The 27,787-nt window shown below is 43.5% G+C and overlaps 1 protein-coding gene across 1 annotated transcript in view; it reads left to right on the forward strand.

Annotated features, from left to right (window-relative positions):
• The window catches only part of LOC307091457 (CUB and sushi domain-containing protein 3-like), a gene marked incomplete at both ends in the record, with an annotated part of 210,064 nt that overhangs the window by 18,027 nt on the left and 164,250 nt on the right, over window positions 1-27,787 (forward strand). Inside the window, 2 exon segments of the mRNA XM_079758444.1 lie at window positions 8,836-8,948; window positions 19,605-19,799. Coding sequence (XP_079614570.1) covers window positions 8,836-8,948; window positions 19,605-19,799 — 308 coding nt within the window.

A 27,787-nucleotide genomic window follows, 5' to 3' on the forward strand; every position in this document is an offset into this window, starting at 1 on the left:
CAGCGGCGCATTTAGGCTACTTTGAAGTACAAAATTAAAACAAATGCATAAAACATGAGAGGACATAGGAAAGCTCTCTCCCATCCCCTTCCTTATCCGAGTTCCTGTTGCATAGAATCCTTCAGTGGGTTTTCCATCGCCTTCCCTTCCCAGCCCTCAGAGGTACTGAAGGGGGTCCAGCTCTACAGGAGACACATGGTGAAGGGAAAGGGGAGGTCATCCATTGATCCGTTATCTTACTCAATACGTCACGCCATCGTACGCTTTCAACAAGGATGGCAGTAAAAAGGGCATGCAGAGAGATTCTCCTTTCCTGAGTTTTTGATTGTGAACCGAACTATTTTACAAATTGTTAGCCTCGTGATTGCCGAAGTCATATTTTGACCAAATTGTGATATCTAGTGCTTTTTACATTCCATAATCGCTATCTGCAAAAATGCCCTAGTCAAATAGATGGCTTGGGCATTTTTGAGGCTAAATAAAAGATGTATCTTATGATAGGGCAAATATGCTATGAGGCTAACAAAACATGGTTCCTTGTATAGTCTCATTTACCACATAAGAATGTCGGTGAGTAAGATGACCTTTTAACCATTGTTTGTAGCTGAGAAAGCAATGGGGGACATTTGCTTAGATATTGATCAGCTGAAGTAATACTGTGGCTGAAAACACGATTCTCATGGATATATTCCTCACAACGAAGAGAAGGGATAGAGAGACCTGTGTATGCTGAGAGGAGTGGAATGAAGGCTCTGGGGTTCTCTTTATTTCTGCACTTGATCCGACGCCTCCACACTGCATACATTGCTGATTCGATAACTCTTTAGTTTTTCTTTTGATTCCAGCCGATTGCAGCCGGGAATGTAACCACTATTCTACACTGCTGTTGCGTTAAGCCAGAAAACAACAATTCTGTGACAGAATCCTCGCGGCGGAGACGGACCATATGCTGCTCTTACACAATACATTCCTCTCCATAATTCTAATTACTCAGGAGCTCAAACCGCCACATAATTCACCTCCCCCTCTTTTTTGACATGCCTATTGCGCAAGACATAGCACAGATCTCCATGCTTCGACTTCAAAGAGCGGCATCTCCACCTTATGAAATCAGGCTCTTTTGGTTTGTTTTTCCGCCAAGGGACGGTATCTTATGTGTGTTTCATGTGTTCCAGACTTTGAGACTTCAGGACTAGACGTTTCTCCTGGAATAAGGAGAAATGTGACATCTGAGTCAGATTCTTTTTCTTTTCTCGTTCATCTGCAGGTATCCACAGACGCTGATTATAAATAGAAACCTTAATAGAGATTAAAGGGGTCCTTAATTTATGAATCCCTTTTAATTAATAACGAGGTGAAATCAGACAGGAAACAGACAAAAGGTTTCTTTTACATAAAGAGTCGACACACTCATGATTAGTGTGTCTCTCCATTGATCTACTAATTCTCTTTGCTCTCTGAAGCCCTCCCATCAACATCAGTTCTTCAGGGCTGTGCTTATTGTAACATCTAGCAAGTCCACCCCATGCTTAGAAAGGGTTGGTAGCAGATAGCACTCATTATTTTGATGAAATTATATAGCGAGTAAAGCGGGAGCACATTGAATTACAAAGAAGTATTCACAGAAAAAATATCTTTGTGTATCGTTATTGCTGCTGTTTGCGCTGATCAATGACTGTAGATTTGTCCTAATTGAATGTTGGGATGATGAGGGTAATTATGTTTTCAGTGTATCTTTAATCAATGTGTAGGCCTATGCTAAAAGAGATGGCGGGGGTTAGGGCTGATGCATTTTGGTAATCCACAAACATCAACGTTTTTCTTACCATTGATTGTAACATCATAATTAAAGTATGCCTTCGCTGCTACGTTAAACAAATACCCTTTTGGATTTCAGTGTGAGTAGCTGTGAAACGATTGGTTACAAAGACTCTTTGTGGTAATCTTAACAAAATGGAAAATGAATATATTAAATCTTAAATAAAATCTACCGCTAACTGAGGCCTTCTCTACTTACGTTATTGAGAGATAAGAAAGGTTTGAGAGAATGAAATTACACTTAAGTTAAATTGTGTCTGGTCACATATAGATGTAGGCAGATTTAGCTAGCCTGACCTTAATGAATCAATGGCTTTGTGATTCGGCTTCTGATCCGATGAGGTTAACGTTACTTCTGTAGTATGAGTAACATGCTATAAATCATCTCAAATCTGATCTAATTTAACAATCTGAGTAATATTGATTGATTGTCCATATGCAACAAACCCAAGATGGATACAAAGAAGGGGATTCAATCCGGTTCAGTTCAATATAGTTCAAAATTAAGTTGTGGGCGTATTGCCTAAAAGTTGAGAGAGCCGAGAGTGTGAATCATCCTTATTCTGCACACCTGTGTAACGATGAGCACAGAGCACTAATGGCGACGCACAGATGAACACAAATGGCTTTTCGCTCAAACCAAAAGCCCACTGGTCATGCTCGTCATCCATCTAGAGAATCGTAGGAGGAAGAAGACGTCGTTCAACACCACCTACATGGCTCCTCTCAATGCTCTCTGCTTTAGCAATTATCTTTGGTGGTTTCGGGCAGAAGAACACCCTCTACTTATACCTCGTTTTCTGAGGGAAAGACTGCGGGACAGACTTAATTGATTGGAAAATGCGACCTTTCATCCTGCAGTTATTAAAATCAATGTCTGACCGGCGGTGGCGATGTGGGGGTGTGATGCAGTGACTGGGGCCACGCCCTTGCTAAAGAAGTCGATTAATCACTCCCTGCCGGCGTTTTCTTTCTTCCTGCTTGTTCTCCTTTGTCTTGACGAGAGCCAGACAAGCGGGGTAACACAAGTGTTATTCTTAGACCGGGATCTAACCGCGACGGGGACGCGAGAAAGAACACTTGGATTGTGATTTACAAGTTGGAGTGAGATCAATCCTCCACCGCAGCACCACTCTGCTGCTCCTCTCTCCCTCTAGCTGGTGCTGTCCGCCCCCGTCTCCCCTGAGGAGGGCGGGTTACAGGGGGCCTCGCATGGGCATAGCCGTGGTTGTGACTTAACATAGGCACAGCCACAGGGGGGGGGGGGGGGGGGAGAGAGAGAGAGAGAGAGAGAGAGAGACGGGGAAGCTAGATGGAGGGAGACAGACAATGAGTCAGACAAATGGAAGTATATCATGCCTGTTTCGCTTCTCCCTCGCCACGCCAGAGATGTGACACACACTAATCAGAGGGGGGTGGTAGGCAGGGTGGGTCGGGTGGTGAGGGGGGTGGGATATCTGACAGACACCTTCGGGGCGGTGGGGGGCGCTGATGTAGTGTGTTCAGGTGGGGAAGGCGAGGCTGCATCTCGCCAGGCAATCAGCGAGATTCGGGGCGCCTCACTCAAGCCGCGCCGACGTCAAGTTCCTTTTTCCATCCGTGGGCCAGGGACAGGAGATCTGATGTGTATTTGGGGGGGGAGGGGGGGGCAGGATCTAGTGTGTCTGCATGCATTGCTCTCGGTGTCGGCTCTGTACTCTCGTTTCCACGGGGAAAGAGAGGATTGGGAGACCGCGGTACCACACGGTGCACCCTTGGGTTCACCTGAGGGCGACAGAACAAACAGGTTTCTAACTCGCAGCGAAGAGTTAACATAACTTGGGGGTTTGATGCCGTATTGGGGAAACAAAGAATAATGTTTGGTTAGCGCACCGGTTACCAACAGTAATTAATCATTCTCTGTACCCAGAGAGCGGAGTTAATTGCCTTTAATTAAAAATGAAGGAATATTGGACTCATTGTGTTTTTTTCACCCATCACCGTTGGTCATTTTCCCTTTTCTTTCGTGAGCTTTGATCAAATCTATCTACAGCTACAAAGGTTTGTGTTTTATGAAGGCCTGAGTCAAGGCAACCCTGCTTCTTCTACTGACACAAAAATACATTTCTGAGTGTGGTTTTGATCAGGTTGCCAAAACGTCCAGGGCTCATAATAATACTGTAAAGGCCTTTGTGCAAATTAAAATAGTTTGGTTGTGCAAGCAAATTGCTTGTAGACAATTGTCCTACTGTTAATGTGGTTTGTTGTGTAGACTCTAGACAATTCAATATATATAACAATGTCAATGTAGTGAATGTCGACAATTCATGGTTGACCCAGAAATGGTTTCTGGATAAGCTAGCTCACATATTCCATCTTATCTCTCCCAATGCTCCAGAGCACGGCTGTATTTCACAGGAATTATATCCATTGGCTAAATTTGAGACCCATAAACCCTTGAGCCGCACTATGGCAAATCTGAGAAGTCAGTAGCCTTGAAATATTCTAACTGTAGGTCTGCAAGTGCTGTTGCTAATGGTTTTGTTGAATGCCAAAGTCTGAATCTGATTCTTCAATGCTAGGCTGATTGTCAATAAGTATAAGGCAAAAGTCGAGGTTTAATCAGGCATATTGTGACACTGTTTATGGTAAACCACATAAACATGAAAACTGAAAATGTTGTAGTGTACAGTTTCTGTTCTTGGAAAAAAGCATGCATTGCATACACAAAAGTCATTCTCTTTATTAATATGAACCAACAAAAGGGTAATCCACACACTGCTTTCTGACTGTGTTGGTTATTGTCTGAATGCCTAAAAAGTATTGTATACATTCTGTGCGCAAAAGTCCTGTTATGGACACATGTCCAGCTATACTTTTGCTCCACCCACGCCTGTACCAGTTTTTTTTGTTTTTCAGTTTTACCTCTTGGTGTTACTGAATAGCAAATCCATCCTTATCCATCTCTGATTTAAAAACACATTAAATTGAAAATGCACCATCACAATGAATTAGTCCTGACTGCTCTGTTGTAGGTGCTGGGGGAGCTGAAAGGAGAGTGGTCCCAGTTTGGTTTGGCTTTTCTTTGTTAAGCTAGCCCGCCTAGGCGGAATGTTGAAGGAACTAAGGAGCACTTTATCGTCGCTTTGAGTGGCCTCCGTATTGCTATTACAGGGTTTTGGTTCAATTCTTTAGAGCGGAAAATTTGTTTTTCTCCCAGGGCTTGGGTGTTGCTTTCCTGTATAGGGGGGGCTTTGAGGTAGTTATGAAACATGCTCAGCAGCAGAGTCTGATTGGGATATCATTGATCGACCGTTTTGTGTCCGAGAAGAGAGATTCACAATGTGCTGCTTCTGCCAAAGCAGCACTGATGTTGTGTTCCCTTTCTCTATATTTTTGTCACAGTTTGGTCAGCAATCTCCTGTTCTCCCTCTTGGTTCAGAATAGCATTTGGTAAAACACAGCATGATCTTAAATTGGATCGCTGCCGATCTGTCGTTTTTCACAACAACGCTGGAAAACGGATTGATTAATCTTCCGGCCTCTTCGGAAATATAGTGATTGGAAGTCATATTTCCTTCCTTCTCCCTCCGTGCAGCTGTGTTGCCATAGCGCAATTCAACACAACCCCACTGGCGTTAGGATCACAAAGCCACAACGAGAATGGGAGCCACCTAGGCATGGGACCAGTCAACTAATATTAATTCACCGCTAGACAACCTGGAATAAAAATGGATGCGATAAGATCCCGCTAACAATGTGCAGTGAGGACACCGGTACCAAGTTAGAGCGGGGTCGGGAAGTCAGCATCACTTTGCAACCCTTGGGTACTGTTGCCCCCGATCCCCAATGCCGCCGAACTTGCAAACCAAGCAGGCAGTTTAACAGGTAGAGCAGTGGTTCTCAAATGGGGGTAAGCACACCCCTAGGGGTACTTTGAAGTAGTGCAGGGGGTACTCAAAAAACCCCCCCAAAAAAACGATATGTTTTTATTTTATTTAAGGAACCCTTTTTTTAACGGTTAACAGTTGCATGAAGCCCATGCCCATGTTTCTCACCAAATTGTGAGCATTTGCACCCTTTTAATGTTTACACTGCCAAATAGAAACCACATACATTATTTGTGTTCATTTCATATTTTTTCTCCTGGTACCCTAGTAGAAAGAGTTTGAGAACCACTGAGGCAGAGGAACGCCACAAAATACATATGGCAGAAGGTACACGGACTTCGCCTCTAGCGTTAACGTACAAGAAAAATATCTTGGTTTGTCAGCAGTGGCTTGAGTTTATAATGACAAAAAAAATGTGTTATTTGTACAAAATACTGCCAGTACAACAGTCTAGCAGGAGAAGGGTTGTGGGGATGTTTAAAAACCATTGTGGCCACCGTATCTTGTTGCTTTTTCTATGGAATTGTCATTCCCTGGAGGTGCCATGATGAATTTCTTGGGAACAAACCAGAAAACAATGTGCTAGTTTAGTTTGTCGGGGCTCGCAAACTTTTCTTATTTCCCTTCTTTGTAGGCTTCACCCTGCTGTGCTCAATATTGCCCCCCCTCCCCCCAACACACACACACACACACACACACACACACACACACACACACACACACACACACACACACACACACACACTCAAACACAACCCCACTGCCCCTTGATATCCTCCAGAAAACCTATTTCTCTGTCCCATTTTCACTTTACTTTAACCTTTTCCGTCGCATCATCAACTTACTTTTGCTCCCTGAAACATCTCTTCTGCCTCTCGCTGTCTATGTCGCTGCTGCTGGCTGAACAGCCATACCTCTTAAGGTGGTTGGTGCATCATGTTGGAAAAAGAGTGCCGGGCGGGGGTGTTTATAACATTCTTTTTAATGTATTCTATGCCACCACCATCACTGTTATTTGGTGTCGTATTTTAACAACTACAGTCACCCCCTCTCGGCGGTTTGACCTCTCCTCTGTCCCTGTGTTCGCTGTTGGTCCGCTGCCACTAAGTGTTCTATAGCCACCAACTGCTCTAGTCAGCCCTAATTAGCTCCCCTGGGAACACCACCACCAACACACACTACCAGCGTTGGGTAATGGACGTTTTTGAGAGGCAGTGGTCACATGGTAGAATATATAGTGTCATGTGTATATATGAACAAATTATATTCTAGTATCAAACATCTCCCATCTGGGACTCAAAAGTACATCTTATCTTATCCTATCTATCTATCTATCTATCTATCTATCTATCTATCTATCTATCTATCTATCTATCTATCTATCTATCTATCTATCTATCTATCTATCTATTTATTTGCCTGTATATATCACTTTAAAATAGGCATGTACATTCTTGCCCTTGGAGCAGCAATGAACACAGCGCGATTTCTTATGGCTTGACTAGGCAGTGATGGGGGGAAAAAACGCTAGAAATAATATGAGCTGTCTATGAAGAGATAGAATATTGGCCAGAATAATGTGTTCCTTTCCACCAGCATTTCTAGACTGTTCAGTGGTATGGCTAACCGACAGAGAAATATATGGATAGAATAACCGCCCCCCAATAAAAATGTTACACAGCAACAAAATCTTGCTCACCAAATGCCTAACACCCACATAGTACGTTCCTATTATGACGTTAATACAGCGATTTGTTTCACTTTTGGTGTCAGATCTTTTGAAAAAAATATATACATTAATAAAACAGCATGCGATATATTCGTATTTAATGTACCAGTCATTGTGACTGTGTTGTCGACGACTTAAGTTTAAGCAAACCAACAAGTTTCCGCAGATAACCATTCAATATTCTAGCATTCAAACGCTCCCATCTGGGACTTAAAAAGTACATCTTATCTTATGTCGGGGAGAATTGTTACTGTAATAGAAAAACTGATAATCAGGGGCAAGTGCAAAGAGTGGCAATAACTTCTTGTGACGTTAATGTCAAACCAGCAGGGTTTCGCCGTAGAAAACCACACTTTAAAAGTAGCTCTATCCAAGTTGTATCTTTTGTAGAAGATTTATCCCAAACTCTATTAGCTTGGAATTGACTGCTGGTGCTATCTCGGTATATAAAGTGCAGTCGCTGCAGCACAGGGTGTTTATTCACTGTGAAAAACAGCAGAGTTCACTGTTGTGTTATTGGAATCTCTATTGAAGCTGTAAATACAGCCCCTTATTTCTCGCTACCATAAAGATGTTTTTTTTTTTTTTTTCATTATTTTGTCTTTGCCCATGGGGTCATCGTCCTATACAGGATTCGGCTGTGCTCTCGTCTGGTAAATATTCAGCCTTTAGTGCGTTTTGTACAGCAGACAATATCAAAACGAGGCAATAGGATAACGATTTGCCTATTGAGTGGAAACCCCGACAGGAAGAGGGGTGCATCGGTGGCGCTGTTCACGGGATTACCGTTGCACCGCCTGGCTTCTGAGAGTCTGTAGGGTCGATAGAACTCTGGCTGGAACGGCTCAGAGGGAACGGGTACGCCACACATCTTGTTTACGACATCGTCAAGCCCATGGATTTGTTTAGATCTGCACCTAATTTGAAAGAGAGCAATGAAGCCGTTTGTTACAATGCAGCTGACAGCCATCAACAACACTCCCAACAATGGACGGGGTTGATGACTGTAAAGGCCGCGCCGTGTTATTGCTGAACACTGCGCTTTAACATTCTTCCGGCGTTTGGGAGCCGGTTTTTATGGAGACGGAGCGAAGGAGTAAACAAATCGAACGCGCTCAATGATGTTTGATATAACCCCCGCTTTCAGAAGGTAAAAAGTGCATCAAATCCAAGGTTACTGTTTTACCACTACCTCCAAAAGCCACATATACATATTCATAAAAGAAGAATGAAGTGCTTGTGTGTGTGTTTGCTCGCGTGTGTGTGTTTGTGTGTGGTTTGTGCGCACACGTTTTTTTGTTTGTGTCTGTAGGCGCAAATTTGTGTGTGTGTGTGTGTGTGTGCGCGCGCGCGCGCGCGCGCATTTGTGCCTGACTAAGGGCGCTCTACTTAAGGGATTGTTTCTCCTCTCTTTCGCAGGTTAACAGGGTTTACAATTCCCGCGCCCGTCACCAGTTCTGGATCCATCTTTTCGCTGAGGCTTACCAGCGACTTTGCAGTAAGCGCTCACGGATTCAAGATCGCCTACCAAGGTAAGAGAGACACACGGCTCACACTCTCTCTGTCGTGTGTGCTACTTTACATTTTCATTCTCAAGACAATGGCTTGTGTGCAATTTAAAATAAATGAATAAAAGTTAAAGTGAGTTATCAAGACAGGCCTGGGTAAACCAACTCGTCTCAACTGTCGTGATCCATTAGTGGGAATGTAGGCATTTTCCTCTTTAGAGACGCTGTGTGATCCCGCCTGCTCTGCCTGATTTCCTCGAGGACTTCCACAGTTGAGTTATGAAAACATCGGTTACCCCAAATAAGCAAATTAATCTTGCATTTTGCTAATAAACATTCCACCCCCACAATGTCCTAGACCATTGCCCAACTCCAGAGGTGCGGTTGAGATAGCTCAGCAGCTGGCGATGGGAATTAGTTGAACTAATGGATTTGCAGAGATAGCTGTGCCGGAGCGGAGCGGCAGAATGCAATGGGGAGGCAGTCTAAATATCCTCCGTCCCTCCGAGTAACCCTAACCCGCTCTCTCTCTCTCGCTCTCGCTCTCGCTCTCGCTCTCTATCTCTCTCTCTCTCTCTCGCTCTCTCGCTCTCTATCTCTCTCACAAACACAAACAAAAACAAATACGCACGTACACCCACATACGCTCTCTCTCGCTCTCTCTCTCACACAAACACACGCATACACACGTTCACAAAAACAACCAACACACAACCACCTACTCTCTCTCTCGCTCTCTCTCTCACACAAACACACGCACACACGCATACACACATTTACAAAAACAACAAACACACACCCACACTCTCGCCATCTCTCTCTCTCTCTCTCCCACACCTCCATTCCTCTAGATAGGGATGAGGCATATCTCTTTAGTACACCAGCCTATCCTCTTTGCCTTCTGTGTAGGTCTTTATTTCTCACATCTGTTGTTATTATCATTTGTGTCTTATTGCATTCTGCCGATTATGTGTGCTTCGCTCCTCTAACACCTTCCCCACGTTTCCCCCACAGCGACGAATAAAGTTCTAATCTAATTTTTCTTTTGATAAGTTAAGCTTGTTTTTCTGCTTCGGAATCTTTCCCCCCTACGCCTAATCTTCCCTTACCGACGGGATTTGATTAGATTGCATTTGATATATATTATAATAATACCAATTATTACACACTAGCACACCCACACGCACATATATACAAACACATTGTAGCAAATAAATTGAATTAGCTGCGATATATTTCTGAGTTAAGCCTGTGAGAGAATGTGTGGTTGAGAGGTTGACAAAAAAGTATAATTAGTATAATTATCACAATTAATGACCAGAAATCTGTTTCCTGTAACAAATGCAGTGGTCACGTTTCTAACCCAGAAGATACAATATCACAATTTCCATTGTTATAAACCAAGCACTTTTTCACAAGTGCTTGGACAAAATTGTCTTTTGCAGTAAACTGACAATCAAGTTGGCTAACTAACCACTATAAAACAACTCAGTGCAGACTAAACACTACGCAAAGTATAATCCCTTCAGGTTTCATTACAGAAAATCGGGCAACAGGTCTACGTAGTACAACGTTATTAGTTTGAATTTATTTCTTAAACCTTGCTTGGTATTGACTGAAGGAGATAATATGTGGTAGATTTGTGATCGTTTTTGAACCTCTCGCTAGACTTCAGCTCAGAGGGCTACTTGCAGGGTCATTTACTTTTCGTAATACTAGTTCATAAAAAAATCTTTAAAGGTATAATTCAAAGCGACATTCAGTGAATACATTCATCGAGTACCTAGGGGTTAAGCATCAAGCTTCCGGCTAGCCCAGACATATACTGGGTATCCAACCAAGCACCAGGATTCAAACCCTCCTACCACAAGACTATCCTGCCCCCCTGACAGCGCCGACTTGACGGCTATTTAACAGTACAGAATACATACTGTTAAACATCAATTATTACCATCTAATTTGCAATGTTTACCTGCCTAAATAATGCAAGCGTCTAATGAATGTGTGCCCATTCCTCACGAGGTGAGCTGGCTGAATAGTTTGCTGGCTAAATATCGGATAGTGATATGGATGGAATATGGATGAGGATACATTGTACATCAGCGAGTGTGTCTGCAGGTTTTTGCGCATCGCTAACTCAGTTCAGGAACCGAGGCTGTTTTACTGCAGTTGGATGGAAGCGACAACAGTGCCGCTCTGCATGAGGTGGGCTACATAGCTCGACCCCCAGGTTCCATAAGTAAATCAATCCGGTTGTCTCTTTCCTGGGTCATTTCCGCCTCACAGACGTTAACTCTCATCTCCGGCTTCTAGCTTTGGAGGAAATTACAATGGACAAATATTAGGTTATCCTGATTTTGAGCACGATAGTTTCCCAGCAGAGATGTTTCAACCTAATTTAAACCGATTTGGCTACATGCCCAGCCAAGGAAATCCTGTGAACAAAATAATTATTCTTGTAAAACACTGCCTGAATCTATACTCCAAGCCCCTTGTTTTAACGTGTAAATAGTGTACACACATGGGCAAATATTCATGCATGCGCTCAGAATTTTCTACTATATTTAATGAAGACTTTCCTGGATATATGAATATTATATGGAGTAGTATTCAAAATTGCTACTCGCCCCCTGTCCACTTTGATCCCCTGCCCAACATCTCTGCATGGCACTGTTCATGACCTTGACCACGGCCTGCTCCCACCACAGGCCAGACCCAAGACCATACCGCTCCTGTCTCACTCTCTCGCTCTCTCTCTCTCTGTCAGTCTGTCTTTTTGTCTGTCTGTCTCTCTTCATGTGTGTGTCTCTCGCTCACTCTCTGTCTGTCTGTCTCTCTTAATGTGTGTGTCTCTCGCTCTCTCTCTGTCTGTCTGTGTCTGTTTCTCTTCGTGTGTGTCTCTCGCTCTCTCTCTGTCTGTCTGTGTCTATTTCTCTTCATGTGTGTATCTCTCTGTCTGTCTGTCTGTCTGTCTGTCTGTCTGTCTGTCTGTCTGTCTGTCTGTCTGTCAGTCTGTCTCTCTTAATGTGTGTGTCTCTCGCTCTCTCTCTGTCTGTCTGTGTCTGTCTGTCTGTTTCTCTTCATGTGTGTATCTCTCGGTCTCTCTCTGTCTGTCTGTCTGTCTGTCTGTCTGTCTGTCTCTCAGTCTGTCAGTCTGTCTCTCTTAATGTTTGTGTCTCTCGCTCTCTCTCTGTCTGTCTGTCAGTCTGTCTCTCTTAATGTGTGTCTCTCCCTCTCTGTCTGTCTGTCTGTCTGTCTGTCTCTCTACGTGTGTGTGTCTCTCTCTCTCCGTCTCTCTCCCTCCCTCATTCTTTGTGTGTCTCTCTCTCTATCTGTCTCTCTCTCTATCTGTCTCTCTCTCCCTAAATCCCTCTCTGGCTATTTTCCGTCTCATTTGTTCACTGATAGATACACACGTGCCTCAGCTACTATCTGCTGTTGCTCACCAGAGAGGACAATGTGGGGGGGGTGGTCTCATTATTATATTGGGACAAAATATCAACCGCCCCCATAGTACTCTCTTGGGTAGCCCAAGCTGGCCCGAGGGCCACACTTACTACGGCGCTATTGCACTTTACATTTGTAGTAAATTGTATTAATCTTCGCCTGAAGTCTGAATACGGCACCCACCACAGCATACATTATTAAAAGGCTGGAAATATTAAAAGGCTGAGAGCAGTCCATAGTTTTATTTACTTCTTTAATTTGGGACCGGTTGCTGTGTCTTGGTAACAAGCCCGCCTCCTGTTGCTGCACTAATTATCCTCCATTAGGATTCCCACCACCACTACTATCCATAGGGCTAGTTTGGCCTATCAGACGGTCAGCACATAGCATCCAGTGACCCATACTACCGCACCGTTCTACAAACACCCCCCACCCTCATTCATTATGCATCTACGTGCGACTCGCGACACCAGCGGCGCCTGCAATGTTATTTTTTTTGTTCATCCCTGTGCGATGTTAAAACACCCGTGGTGCAGCACGGTGCATAATAAATATGTATCGCCCGTGTGTTCCCGTGACTCTGGGATGTGCGCGACGCGTGTACCGACCCCTCTGAGCTGATTGGATCATGACTGCGGCTAAGTGGATTTGAGTCCGTATGCATATGAAGGAGACGCTGAAGGACGCGCGGCCCAGATAGAATCTAATTTCCCGGCCGGGTCCTGTCAATCTCCCGTCAAGTACGCGGGCACGCAGGGCAAAAAGGAGCCGGGTGTACAGTGCGTGCACACCACGGCCCTGATTAGCGCGTCACCTTTGGGGGCCTTTAGACAGTTGGATCGGAATGACCTTAACCTACTCTGCTGCAGACTCCTCCAAGGACAAAACCCGTGTTTATTTACTAGGGAAATTAAGCGATGTAAAAGGTGATTTTTCCGTTTTGATTGTCTTTGTGAGTGGTACAGGCGGTGATAAAAATGCCTGTGGATGACGTTTGTGTATTCAATGCGAAAACCATTGCATTTGCACTCCACGGAATTGATAGGCTGTCCTGCAAACGTTTCATAACGTCTTTAAAACCAGCTTGGTCGCTGAGCTTGATGCAGTGTCTGTGTACGCGCGTGTATGTGTTACACAATCACGCGCGTACGCACGCGTCTACACTTGAGTCTAATTTGGGAAAATGTAAGTTTTGACAGATCAAACGCCTTTCCCTCCCTGCGTCAAAAGCCCATCATCCAGGCAGCCAGTCGTTCAGCCAGACAGCCAGTCGTTCAGCCAGACAGCCAGTTGTTCAGCCAGATAGCTCGCCACGCAGCAGGCGTGCGGGCAGAGAGGCAAGGGAGGCAGGCAGGGATGCTGTCTGCCCTGACGCAGACAGTTTCTGTTTGTGTGTCTGAGTGTGCGTGTGAAGGGGGTATGTGGGGAGGGGGGCTGGGGGATGCATGCATGTCTGCCTCTCTGTCAACCTTCCATCTTCTTCAAAGGGCCAGAGAGTCATTAAATATACAAGGGAGATAAATCGCCCGGCCCTTTGAGATATCTTGAAGATCCCTTATGTACTTCGATCATGTTGTTCAAGTTCTCCACTGCCGTGAGGTGGCTACGGACCCCAATTGTAGACCCTCATCGTATACCCCCCCCTACCCCCTTTGCAATAAAGGATAACAATTAGAGAATGCACACCAGGATGTCTTGATATAAATACAAATCACAACACACCACCAAAGTTTGAAAGTAGGTCTTCATGTAGTTCGTTTCTTGACTTTAGTTTATATTTATGCAGCATTTTATTTCCAAAGCCATAAATCTTTTTAATTCCCCCCCCCAACACTCGTTTTGAATGTGTTGATTGCTTGTTGAATGTTTGTTGACGTCTTTCATATTAATTAATTTAATTTAATCAATTAAATAATCGAGCTCAGAATGCTCTAAAGCTTGCTGTGTACTTGTAATTAGATATTGATATCGTTTAGCATCTTATTTTATTTTCCGTTTACCCGTGCAGGTGAGATTGCTGAATTAGTCTCATGATGTTGGAGAAAGATAACGGCAGCTGACAGCAACGCTGTGTATTAGCGCGGTGTGGATTCAGTGTACGCCACTGTGTGTGTACACATCGCGATTCAATTGATTAGCTCCGCTGGCTCAGTTTGTTTGCAGGTTGTTAAGGAAGTTTAGCCGCAGCAGCTGGTTCCTTAACATTGACGGATACATGCAATTTGTTCAGGGTCCTCCTGACAGGCGTGGGTGTTAGGTCAGGGATGTCTGAGTATATGCATGCGTAACAGGCAAAATTCCCCTGGATTTCATGAAAGTCAGGAGCCCAATTTATTCTTGAGTGCACCGCGTTTCCCCGTTTTATGGTCAGTGTTTCCATCACGAGACCTATGGCTACAGCGTCTATTGCCTTCCCCTGTTCCGGTTCAAGTTTCCCATTATGGCTTAGAGAAGGCCCGTCTAAAGCCTTCCACTTTGTGAAACAACACATCTTTAGAATTTAATTCAAGGTCCTCTACTCGTGGTGAGTCATGGACTATAGCTTTCCACACACCAAAGGGCAAAGACTCACAGTGTTAGTAGAATAATAGCCGTGATGCATCTGTTACTTTTTAATTGATGACCTCGGGTGTGTTGGTTGAAGCGTTTGCTTGTTAGGCCTTTGTTTTTCTTCACAAAGCTCTCATGCCCATGGTTTCAGAGGTGTTCTCTTATTTGTTTATATTCAAGAGAGATGGCTGCCAGCAAGGTCAAGTAATGTATTTGTAAAACAAACAATCTCACACCATTAAAAAGGCAACGAAAAACCCAAACCAAGTAGGGAGAGAATCCTTGAGGAAACTGCTAAGAGGGATTTCTGCTTCCAGTGATGGCTAGGAATGGAAGTACCGATTGGGCAGACATGAGGATATGAGGATTAACGTTTGGAGAATAGAAGTACATTTTAAAAGCACCAAACAACCTTTTCCGGCGAGTTATTGTGTGTGTTTATCTGTAAACATCATTAATTGCAACCAATTTGCATTTATATACTTGTCAACCAAACCAAATCAACCAAATGATTTAGGAGGTGCTTTTATCCACAGAGACTTTCCTGTGATTTGGTATACATGTGATTAAGAAGCAGTTAAGGGTCAGAGTCTTGGAGGATAGAGTCAGCCTGGGGCTCTGATTGATGGAACCCAGTGCCTTTCAGCTGGGGAGTCCAACACTCCAGGCAGTACTATGGTGAACCTCGTTAAAAAAAAAGTTATCGTTAACTATGTTTGACACCTCATGTTTTAATGAGCCCCATATCCTATCTTCATTTCGTCGCCGATGGTTGTAAATGACTTCGTAAAACGGATAGCTGTGAAAATGATTGCCCTCAACTTTCTGCATATGCGTTTCGTTTGTTTCAATTCATCAGTATACAGTTACAATCCCAAAAGATAATACAACAATTATGTAGTTAAGTTAATGCTTAACAAACACTTTCAAATATAAGATGTAGGTGACTTTATCCCGCTGTTGCAGTTTGCCTTGAGGATATAGCCGTTGGCATTATTTACAATAACCATAGCTCTGTAGTGCTATCCTTTGATGGTATTCTGCTAGTATTGTACCCAACTCAAGTATAATACAACCTCATCGCCATTTTAAGTTTTTATACTGGTGAGGATGAAGAAGGGACGAGTCAGATTCTGCAAGCAGGTCTTCACTACAGTTCAACACTGCCACCATCATTTGAGATAAGGCCAGCATGTAATTAGTTTTTAGGGTATCATAGTTGGACTTGAGGCGGGCCTGTCAGATTGAACACACAAAGCACAAAGAGCTGCCTTTCTCCTACGTTCGGCTCCGTTCCAATGCGGTTCCATTTTTTTCTCCGCAAATTCTTAATTGTTGTTATCGGCAACAGCTACAAAAACAACCAGTTTGTGCTCATTTGCCAGGTTTTTTTTTTTTTTTCTTCCATATAATGAATTTGTTTTGGCATTCTGCCTCTGTGTTCACACTAACACAGAAAAGGAGAGAATAAACAAAAGGGCGATGGTAGGCAGGTGTTAATTACTGGCCCCATCTTTCCTCTATTAGCACTGCCAATAATTATGCCAATAAGTATGTTAGCCAAAGTATAATGAGGTTTATTAAAAAATAATAATGATCTACTGAAAAGGTCTTCTTGTGAATCTGACAAAACGCCACCTTCTTTGTATCTAGCCCTCGTCACACTGCTGTTGGAACATTATTAGTGGTGAACAATGTGTGGCATTGATATTGGAGCAGCCATTAGAATATGTGACTGGTGGTTACAGGTTGGTCTCGGGAGGTCTTCAGTGTGCATGCCGCTTCAGACGTGGGTTTGGAGAGTGTAAATCATCAGAACCCGGAGGACTGCATCAGTTTTATGCTCACGAGTCTTTCATGTTGAGTTGTTTCCCCGTTATTGGTGTAATGTGTTGAATTGAATGAGAAAACAATGTCATAGAGTTCACTACTCAACTTTTGGCATTCTCCCCCCCACCCCTTGCCCGCCAACCTTCTCTGGTCTCCATGGGACACTAATAGCAGACAATTATTTCATTCATCCAAGATAATGCAAAGCTGCGTTCGAACATCTGCATGGGGATGTGGATCACTGAACGATTCCTGATAATGAACATTTTAATATGTGACTTTGCAGCTCCCTCTGTTAGTGATAGCATGCCTCCAATCTCTCTCTCCCTCCTCCCTCCCTCTCTCTCCTTCTCTTAGCCCCTCGGCCTAGCTCTCTTACACAGGCATGCGCGTACATAGAAGGAACGTTGTTTTGGTTTCTCGGTTCGCTAGTCATTTGCCAAAATAATTAGCAGAGAAGCAGATGGCATTGTATCGAAATATAATAATTACACATGAGTGTGTGATCGGGGAAAAGAAGGAGAGGTCTACTGACAGCAGGAGGTTGTATATCCCTATCATAACGAAACAACACTGGACCTAATGACACTCATTAGGTTGTATTACCAATCATCTGCCCGCCCCCATTACAGAGTCCGCCCCTTGATTGCCACGCCAACATCCAGGATGTGTTGTTCTGGTTGACAGATGGACGGATAAAGCAGGGAATCAGCTCAATGTGGTGATTCTCTGTGTTTCTGCTGCATTTACGACATTCGTGACCTGGGGTTTCCCAAGTTTCAGAGTCCTGGAGTTTTGTAGTTAGGTGGATTGGCGCCTCAATGAATAGGATTGAAGTTGGTTTACTGCGCTCTTAATTGCCGTGTTGTTTTTCTTTCTTTTGAATTAATAAACGGTGAGCCTTGAGGATTTAAACTCTGAAGCTTGAGTGTGTTTGAACGATGACCCTCAAGGTACAAGTAAATATGTTTTGCTGTAATGTGTTTTGGATGGATTGACCTTGATGATGAAAGCAGACATCATAAGTGGTTATCATGGTGTTTTGATTACAAATATCCCCCGAATTGCAAAATTATCAGAGGACATCTGCATAAAATGTACAGTGACTCAAAGTTTATTTGTTTATATCTTCAAATGAGAAAGGACAACTAGCATTTCCTTAGTATTATGAGGAGACAGAATAAGAACAACACATTGGAAATTGGTCTGGTATGGCTACCGCATTGGGGGCAATGGGAACAATTTGGAACCTGAAGGGGATGAGGAATTGTTGTGCTTTTATTTTTATTTTGTATCATTGCATGCAATTATTCTGTCAGCGCTTTTACATTTTTTATGTATACATATTCAAACAAAAGTCTTGTGGAATTTAAATTGTCTGGACTGTGTGGAAATCGCTTCATACAATACATGTAAATGTGCTAAAACTGTGGTCACTTGCTGGCATTGTAGCGAGCGACGAGCCAGTGCCAGAGCCTATTTGTTCCAGCTAGAAAAGTGAACAAATGGTGTTTAGTTCGGGGGATTTTCTGTATTCCGCTGTGTAAGAGAATAAACCAAATGGAAAGGACTATTGGGTTCTTTGTCTTTCCTTTACTTAGAACTGTTAGCTTGCGCTAAAATCTTTATTCTGTGTAAAGTAAATTAAACCAGACACTGTAAAATTAGCAAAACATCTATTTAATGAAAGAGTTGGATGGCTATTTTTAGTGTGTTTTTATCCTGAGATGCAAGATATCACAACCCAAAACGATCACCTGTGAAACACACAAACATCTGTTCCATGTACTGTGTACGTCCCTTTGTTTGTCTAATTATTATTACTTTTTTCTTTGAGCTTGATAAATAACTATGAATAAATCACTATCCATCGAGATATCTAAGAATATGATACCTGATTAAGTGAGTGCCAGGATCTTACATGATCAATCTCCTTGCATATTTAGCTGAGCTGATTGTGAAAACACATCTGTTTAAACCCCTTCTAAATCCTAGCGGCTTTACGTAATCTGATTTTATTGGCTTGTTCCATAAAAAGGTGTTATTTGTATCATCCTCGCTGTTGTGTCGTTGCCATCATTATAAATGAATTGTTGCCCTTTACTCTTTAATCTGTTTTAAGAATCGCAAACAATGATTAAAGGCAGGGTAGCCAATTTATTTTAGACCCCTCTTCTGACATATTTCTGGAAATTCTCTTTACATCCTATAATCAATCAATTAATCAAATGCCTTAAAAATAAAAAATCTGGTATCTGTCATAGTCCAATCCTTTAATTTTGCCCGAATTGAATAGTTGGATGACGAACCTGTCTGTCCACCTTCCTACATGGCTAGCTGCACGCACACTCCCTGTGCACTCAAACGCGCCAGACTGGAGCCTTCCACAAGGCTAAGCAGACCTTTCGCTAAAGCTAGCAAGCTAGTCACGTGTTTTGGGGAGGGCCTTTGGAGGGAGGCCTGAACGGAGGGGTGAATTTTTTCAGTTGGATACTTTCAAAACAAGCTTAGTCTATCTGGCGACTCCAAAATACCAACCCTACCTTTATTATCGATTTTTTATTTTCTCCGTTTCTGGGAGTAGGTGGGTGCTTTACATGTACTTCATAAACCGGACCATTTAATCAATTCTGAAGTGAGAAGCACTCAAAGGCTTTGTCAAAACAAAAAAAGCTTTCATTGTTCAACCATCTATTTGAACGTAAAACCTAAGATACGCTACACTTTTGACTTCAACACTCTGTAAAACATTGGTTATATTAGTTTTGGGCAGCCAGCCACGAAGGTCTGTCTAACCATGTGGACGGATGGAGCTGACATGTGTGGTGCGTTCTCCTTTGTTTTTTCCCCCAGAGTTGCGCAGCAGCGCGTGCGGAAACCCAGGTGTTCCGCCCAAGGGCATCCTGAACGGGACGCAGTTCAACGTCGGAGACAAGATCCGCTACCGCTGCGTCACCGGCTACGTGCTGGACGGCCACTCGCTCCTCACCTGCGTCTCCAACACGGCCGGGGTCTCCGTCTGGGACTTCCCGGTCCCCATCTGCAGAGGTACAGCTCCTCCTCTATCATGTCTCCCATCCTGCACCACGGCGGCCGCCCTATACTATAATGTCTGGCTGCAGCCTGTAGGACGTGGACATCCACATCCAACTGCTACGTAATAATCGTCATAGGTTTTAGGCCAGAGATGATGCGAGTAAATTATGTCCCTTTTTAAACATCGATATGGTGCAACATTTTTCATGATCAATTATTTTCACTCTACCTTGAGTGACGCCAGTGGGTGCGGCAAGTGGCTGGGAGTGAGTGACATAGCAGTTGGATGTGGATGTCCATGTCTTACAGGCTACAGCCAAACCCTACTTGCCCTATACTCAAAACATAGCAGCCGATCAATATCTTTTATGTCATCCGCTTCGTTTGAAATCAAATCCATGTACTTGTGTAACATGCTCAATTTTGGGCCATTTGGGTGCTGGGTTTGAATGCCCACATAATTTGCACATGCAGGAAGGTAATTCTAGTGTAGCATGTTTGCAATTTCCATCACTCAGATGCAAATTGCTTTCACCTGGTGCTGAAGTGTGCATCAGGCGCTGAGCACCACTAACAGAGGGGGGCTGTGCTGGCATCAGCTCTTAAAACGTTTGACCTTCACAAGTTTGCATGTTCAACTGTTGAACCAACGGTAGGCGGAGTTTGTGCGAGTAATGTTCCCTGAATGTTGTCAGGCAAAGAGGGACAACTTTATCGAAAGGCTGTAAAGGATTGTTATTATAATCAAATGGTACACAATTGAAACGACTGGACGTTTATGTTTTCAATGCGACGGCCATTTTGTATTTGTTCACATTGTGGCACTGGCTTTATACAGTGAAGGGGCTCGCGTGTTCAGTGTTTACTCAGTGTACTGCCCCGCCATTAAATACAGCTATCCAGCAAATGTACCACCGTCAAATCAAAACACAGCACACTTCAGTGCAGCTGCACCACTAAGGAACTGTGTACGCTAGGGAGAATCTGGCAAATGCAAGTACCTTTTATGTGTATGTATAAACATGAATATATTCATATATTATGGGTAACCTCGATGCGGTTGTCTCTGGGGAAAATTGTGTGTGTGTGTTCCAGCGGGATGACGGGGATTATAAGTTATACAATGTTATTTTTGCCAGGGTATGATTCGGTCTTCTGTGCAATTTGCTGTGGTTTGTCTTGCTTTCAATAATTATTTATATTTTTAATCAGACAAATGCTTCTACAGTCTGTTTATCGATGCAGGCTTTGTCACGATTGGATGTGAAATACCGTGTCATCTACCCAGAGACCAGCCACGGTTTGATTTTAGAGACGTATCGTAATAACTAAGGTATTTCATTGAAGTCTATATTATAGTCAATATATACCAAAATGTTCAGTCAAAAAGAATGCAGATGCTGACATTAAGGGACGCAAATATACGTTGTCATATTGGAAAAGGGGATTTTTTTGTAGAGGGGGCTGGTTATAGAGACGGTTGTGGGAAACCCTATAAGCAAATTCATTGTTTTTAAACATTTGAACCACGCAAAGGAGACACAAAATGAGGCATCATTGAGCCGCATGTAGCCTATGCAGTGCTGATGATGATCAAATATGTGCTTTCTCTTATTAAGTCACTTTACTCTACATTTTCTCTTTATGACTCCTACATTTAGTCTTAATAAACATTCATGAGATAATGTAGCCTGGGAACCAGAGGAATCTGGTTTTGAATAAAAAATGTTATTTGCTGTGGGAAATGTGTCAGGCCCCCATCCCTTTCTAGGAGATTTCAAGCAGACCAGCCAATTAAAACTATTCATCAAATATGGGGCAGGTTTTATACAATGACTTTACAGAGATTCGGACTAGGGACCACCTTTCAGGCATTTTCATAAACAACCAAGATGGATGTCGCTGATGTGTAAAACGGCTCGTTGCTCTGATTGGTGGAGGTCTATCCAATTGTGTCTAGAGGCATTTTGGTCTGCACACGTTTATAAAACCCTTCGAAATCGAATTCACGAATTGGCCGGGCGATGGTCAGGCTAGCGCTAATACTACTAACTGTATTGTTATGTGTTGTTTATTCTTCTATAGCTGAACATCAATTTGTGGTCAGTATTTCTCTACAGTATATCGCCCATGACACTCTAACAATGGCTGAGTGCAGTAGGGTGCTACAACAATAACAGATGGATTATGTGACCCTGAGAGAATGCTTGACTTGTACAGTGCGGCATGCAGCCAGCCCCTCTTGATGTAATTGTACATAATGCTTTTGAACTTTTAGGAAGCGATGTGGATTATAGAATCACACTGCTTCTATAGTGCCCAAACCTTTTCGGACTACAAGTCCAACAAACTACATATTTTTGTCGGACCAAACAATTATGATGTTCTTATGTTGTGGTAATGTCTGTTCCTGCACTCATTCACAGACTGAACGACCAAGCGACTAGCCGCCATGTATGTGACTTTTTGAGCATATTTTCCTTTTGATACATTTGCGTCAAAGCTTCCACACAATAAGGCATGTTTATGGTTAACCGGCCAGTACGCCATCACCGATTTAAAATGTTTTGCCTGTATATATGTATGTATGCATGTATGTATGTAAATTATGGCTCCATTGCACTCCTGATCATCACTGGAAGGAGGGATCCCCCAAACTGCGTTCCTCATGATCCTTACTAATGAAGGGAGTTTTTCCTTGCCCTCTGAAGGGGCTAGGGTCAGGGGGGTGTCATAAATATACGGCCAGTCAAGCCCTTTGAGAATGTACCTGTATTTAAGGGCTATACAAATACAATTGAATTGAATTGAAGGCAGGCTGCGCTTCGTTCACACTTCCCCGTCATGGCCCCGCTCCTGCCTCAATCCGTTTGTGTGGAGCGCCTTTGGTGGCTCACAGAAGCATCACAGGCTCCATCAGATTTTTTGGGAGCGGTGTTTGGGAATGCTCTCTTGGCACTCGCCAGAAGCAGCCATCCGTCGGAGGCCTCGGTGAGCGGCTCCTGCTGCTGCTGCCCCCTTCGCTGCTCCTGTTCTCTCCAAACCCGTGGCCTGCTTCTCCGCGCAGCCAGATGGTCCTTTGATCTGCTTTCCCTCAGAGAACCTGCCCATTCTTTTGATAAGCGACCTGCTCTCCAATGTGACGCACAGGCAGACTCCGTACCTCTTGCTAAGCCTGTGACGGCGCTGAAGACAGACACACAGCACACACTTCTTTCATACACCCCTGGCCCTCGCTGGCTCACTGGTAACCCAGTTACCCGTGCCTGTGGCTCCCATCCAGATTTTCACAGACATTTGATTCAAGCTATGGATTTAGCACCGATGGTACGTAATTGTACCCGGTTATTCTACCACGAGGGCATTTTTCGTAGCTTTGTTTATTGATAAAAAATACAATTTGGAAGAGATTCACAGAATTTTCTGCCCAATGAATTGGCATTTTCCGAGCCAGTTTCTTGGACAATGAACAATGTCCATCCAGACATTTTCGATATGTACTGTCTATTAGGGTATATATAAACTAAGGATATAAGACAATATTAGAACTTTGCTTGCTATGGTGTCAAGATCCTGCTTAGATGTACTGCTTCCGTTTCAACTGACCTCTGAGGTTTGGAAAGGCATCGTAAAGATGGAGAAGGTTCCGGAAGATACAGAAAACAAGAACAGTCGGGGAAAAAGAGTCTGTGAGGTTGTTGAAACGGAAAAGAAGCGAAAGAGATAATATAGAGATGGATGGATAGCGGGAGTTAATTAGAGACGATGAAGCCCATTCTTCTCACAAGTCGTAGCTCTGCGTCGTCGGATTCTCCTCAAGTACCCTCCATCTCAACACTGTCTCTGGACAGTCATGGATCTATAGGTGGTGTGACAATGAGCAAGGGGGCTTAGGAAACGAGAGCATAGGAAGAATATCAAGTAGGGAATCATCCACAGTTACCAACAGTGATTATATATTTGCTACTTTCATCTATGAAGTTATTGGCTTTTTATCAACTTAATCAGATGAAATGAAAATATTCCTGCTCGGCTCTTGGAGCATAAGGTTTTCTCGTTGGCACTTATAAATACCATAATGATATTTGATAAAAGCGACCTGGCTGCACGGCACTAGCTTAATAGCCGGTGTGATCAAGCTGTGGAGATGGATTTACCATGAGGGATATAACTATTCACTGTCTCAGTGGCCTCTTGCCAGTGGCATAAAAAGGTTTTAGACTTGGCTAGGAAGGGTTATCACCACCTGGCCAAAGTAGGGGCTAACTGTTGGCAACCTGACCTGTGGTGTGTTTTGATTCTTTTTTATCATTATTAATTTGTAAATTTTTTCTCTCTCACTCTGCTATCAAATTGATTCCATTTCCAACACGACTACATAATTGTAATGCTTTTTTAACTGACAGTTCGTACAACCTACTACGCCATTATAATACAATAAAATCATTCATCATGACAACTAACAACCAAAATAAAGTTTTGCGGATGTGCCCTTTTCCTGAACGAGTGCTATAGGGCAACGTCTCCCCTGTGGGAAATATATGAAAGATGCGTTCAACCGGCAAATCCCCGGGATGGGAGCCTTGTCTGACGCAATATTAATTGTATGTCTGCAACTGTGCAGAAGTTCAGATATCAGATTATTACCACTGCTATCAATTATTAACCTTTTCTAACTCTGGGTAAATCTACTCAACGTATTTGAGGCGTCGCGCTACTGTGGGGGATAATGACAAAGGAAAGAAACTTTGAGTTTGTGTTACAGATTCCGCATTGATTCCTTCCGTCGTCGTCAGGGCGAATCCAAGTCAAAAGACTTGAGTGTCGTCTATCTGATCAAAGTCAAGGGTAGGCAGCTTTAATCCCTCCTCAAGTAGCATTATGCCGCTGACGCTAGCGATGTAAATGAGCCGTGCTTATCCATACCATCATTTTCCCCCCTTTTATTTCTCTCTCTCATCTTTTGGCTTTTGAAAGAAACAAATCCCATTCTCTTCAAATCAATCACACACTTTAATGATTATCTTGAAAACGCGCAGACAAACGCTCACTGCCTCGCCCTTTCTTATCATGTGACTTAACCGCTTTGGAAGACCCGACGATGGATGCTTTAGCGCCTGCCAACGAGGTGCTGGAGACCGGTTTATTGAGACTGAGCGCATGGGTCAATGGGACACGGAGGTATCGTGTACACCAGGGATGCAACCTCAGACCACCTCACCTATTAGTCATCCATCCGTGGTGATACAGTCCTCTGAAGCCCTCAGACCACAGTGAGTGTTCTTGGCTGGAGGATTATCGTGTATAGGTGGCTCTGTAGAGACACTGTATGGGAACCGGCCTGTCTTGGCACGTCTGCGGTGCACCATAATGTATCCATCTGTCAGGCCCTTATTCTCCTCGGGCGTTGCGGCTGGCTGCCGCCTGCAGAAGGCAACGGTATTATTGAGTTACGAGGGATCTCTTCATCGTCAATCAGAGTATTGGGAATCCCTGCCTCATCGCAAGGAATGTTGGGGTTTCATGATGATGAATTTTACAGTGTAAAATTATTACATTCAAACGTTATTCAACTTTTATTTATTGGGATGAACTGTAGATTTAGTGGTGTCATTTGAATTATTTGACTTTTACTTTGCTAAAGTGCTAAACTCTGCGGAATCAAACCGATAAATGGTGATGTTGATTCTGAGAGAATCATAATTAAAATGTACTGGTACAATTTAGAAATGCGAATAAATCCAAAAAAGGTTTTGTTGTAATAACCCAACGAATACCTACAACCCTATTTTGACATAGTCTAATATTTGCTCCCACTCCAGCTCCTGCCCGTTGTAGAGCCACAGATTCCGATGCCATTTATAGAGCAGACTTAGTTCAGAACACTTGGTGGGGTTAAGACCTGTCTGAGCCATGTTCCTCGCCTGTCTCTAAGAATAGTGTGTTTCTGGCTGACATTCCTCCAGAGACAAAACCTACCTTATTGCGGCCCGGCTATGACAGACCTCAAGTGAACTTTCCTGATACTGACATTTCGAATAATTGTTAGCAGGAGGCCGCGGTTACTTATTTCCAGTCATTCCTATCGTCATCCTGCCCTGATAAAGACACTGTTTTCCTCTTGCCGGCCAGTGTTATGTGTCTAGAAAAGGGTTATTTCCCCACACATCGTTCTCCAAAAACACTTTAAAACATGTCGGAGTGCATAAAAAAACATCTTCGTCGTCTTTTAAAATATGCATTCTCTCTGAGGTCTTATAATGCGTGAGTTTGTGCTCTTTCAGCCGGTGCCGTGCTGTTTCTCATGAACAAGATGGAAGCTTTGGTTTGGGCTGCAGTTGACCCCTACCAGATGAAGTAATTCAGCCCATAAAACCTCCACCTTGTGTCGGTCAGGCAAAGACTCTGAGCTTATAGAGGTTTGTACCGTAGCAGCATATGATTTCCGTGATCCCATGAAAACATGCCCGTAGCCAGCTATGAGGTCACCGAGGACTGGACCTCTGTGTTTTTTTGTAGAATTTGTAAAATCCTAACCTAATTAAAACCGTGCACAAAATCAGCGGCTGAGAGCTTATCCGCGATGAGTAAACGCTTAATGCAGTTAAGACTTGTTACTTTGTGTCCGCCGTGTGTGACATTTGTTGGTGCGTGCGGGAGCTGAGCAGCCCCGCCCCTAACCAAACTCAACCCCAATAATTGAAGCCGCAGATATTGTGTCTTCTCTGCATGCAATGTTTTCTGCATGTTCCCTACTCAATTTCTTTCAGGGAGTATGCTTTAATTGCTTTCATGTGGAAGGTTGTCTTGCTTTAACTTGTCACAACAAGATATCCTTACATTTCAGATGTCAGAATGAAAAGGATCTTATAAATGAGGGGCCGTGTGTTGTAAAAAAACACATTTGTCTTCGGTTTTAATGCACTCTGGTTGGCTTTGTCTGCGTCCGTTGATATTGTCTATTGTGTCAGTCGTAAAGTGCCTAGATTAATTACTGAAAATGGCGACTACTTACATTCTCTGCCGAAGCTGACCTTGGTTTAGGTGTCTCTTCATTTGTATTTAGGGGGTTCATCACATTGTACAGAGGCAGCCAATTATATACTTCCTAAACCAATTATGTGAAAGTGTGTTATTTTGATGTCACTAATCTCGTTGGCCTTATACGTTTGAACTCAAACTAATGAGACAGTCCAGTTAATCATTGCTTGCATATGAATATTTATAAATACACAAATGGCATGTCCATGGAAAATATCCCATTTCTAAACGTGTTTCATTTCTTTGGTTTGTTCAATAAAAAAACCTCCTTTTGCATTATCATTATTTGCCGAGTCGTTTTGGGCTGTGAATATAAATGGCCGCTTAACACTTGGGGGCCATCCCTTTTCGGGTGGTCTCTGGCCACCAGGGGAGTGTGTGTGTGTGGGGGGGGGGGTTAGAGGTCAAAGCCCATCAGTGTCAGCATCGAGTCACGGCACGCCTAGCCGAGGCGTTAGCGACACGCAGCCCCATGATCGCTGTCACCACTGTTGCCGCGTTGCCCCGTAGCCCCGGCTCGGTGAGTGACGGCTGGTAACTGCTGACGCTGGCCATTTCATGGTTTGTTGGTCCGTTCTTGGCTGAGGCCAAGGCAGGGTCCCGCGTTGTCGCACACCATGATTGATCGTCGCAAGATATATATTTGATCAAGCCTCAGCAGTGAGTTATTTTGAACAACACCGTGTATTACGTTTTGATGTTTTGCCAACAAACACTGCTGTCGGGTGAACGCATGTCTTAATTTGTGTGTAGTCGTAGCTGTGTGTGTTGGTGTGTGTCTGTCTCTGGCTCTGTGTGTGTGCTCAGATGAAAGTACCTGGACCATCACACACCCTCTTTGAAAGCGAGGAAGCAATAAAGACCAAGCTCTCACAGATGTGTGTGAATTTAGTGCATGGGGTTTATGTGTGCGTTTGCGTTTCTGCGACGGTTTGTGTGTACCAATATGTATTTTTTGT

Source organism: Pollachius pollachius, assembly GCF_949987615.1.
Source record: "Pollachius pollachius genome assembly, chromosome: 1".
Taxonomy (NCBI): domain Eukaryota; kingdom Metazoa; phylum Chordata; class Actinopteri; order Gadiformes; family Gadidae; genus Pollachius; species Pollachius pollachius.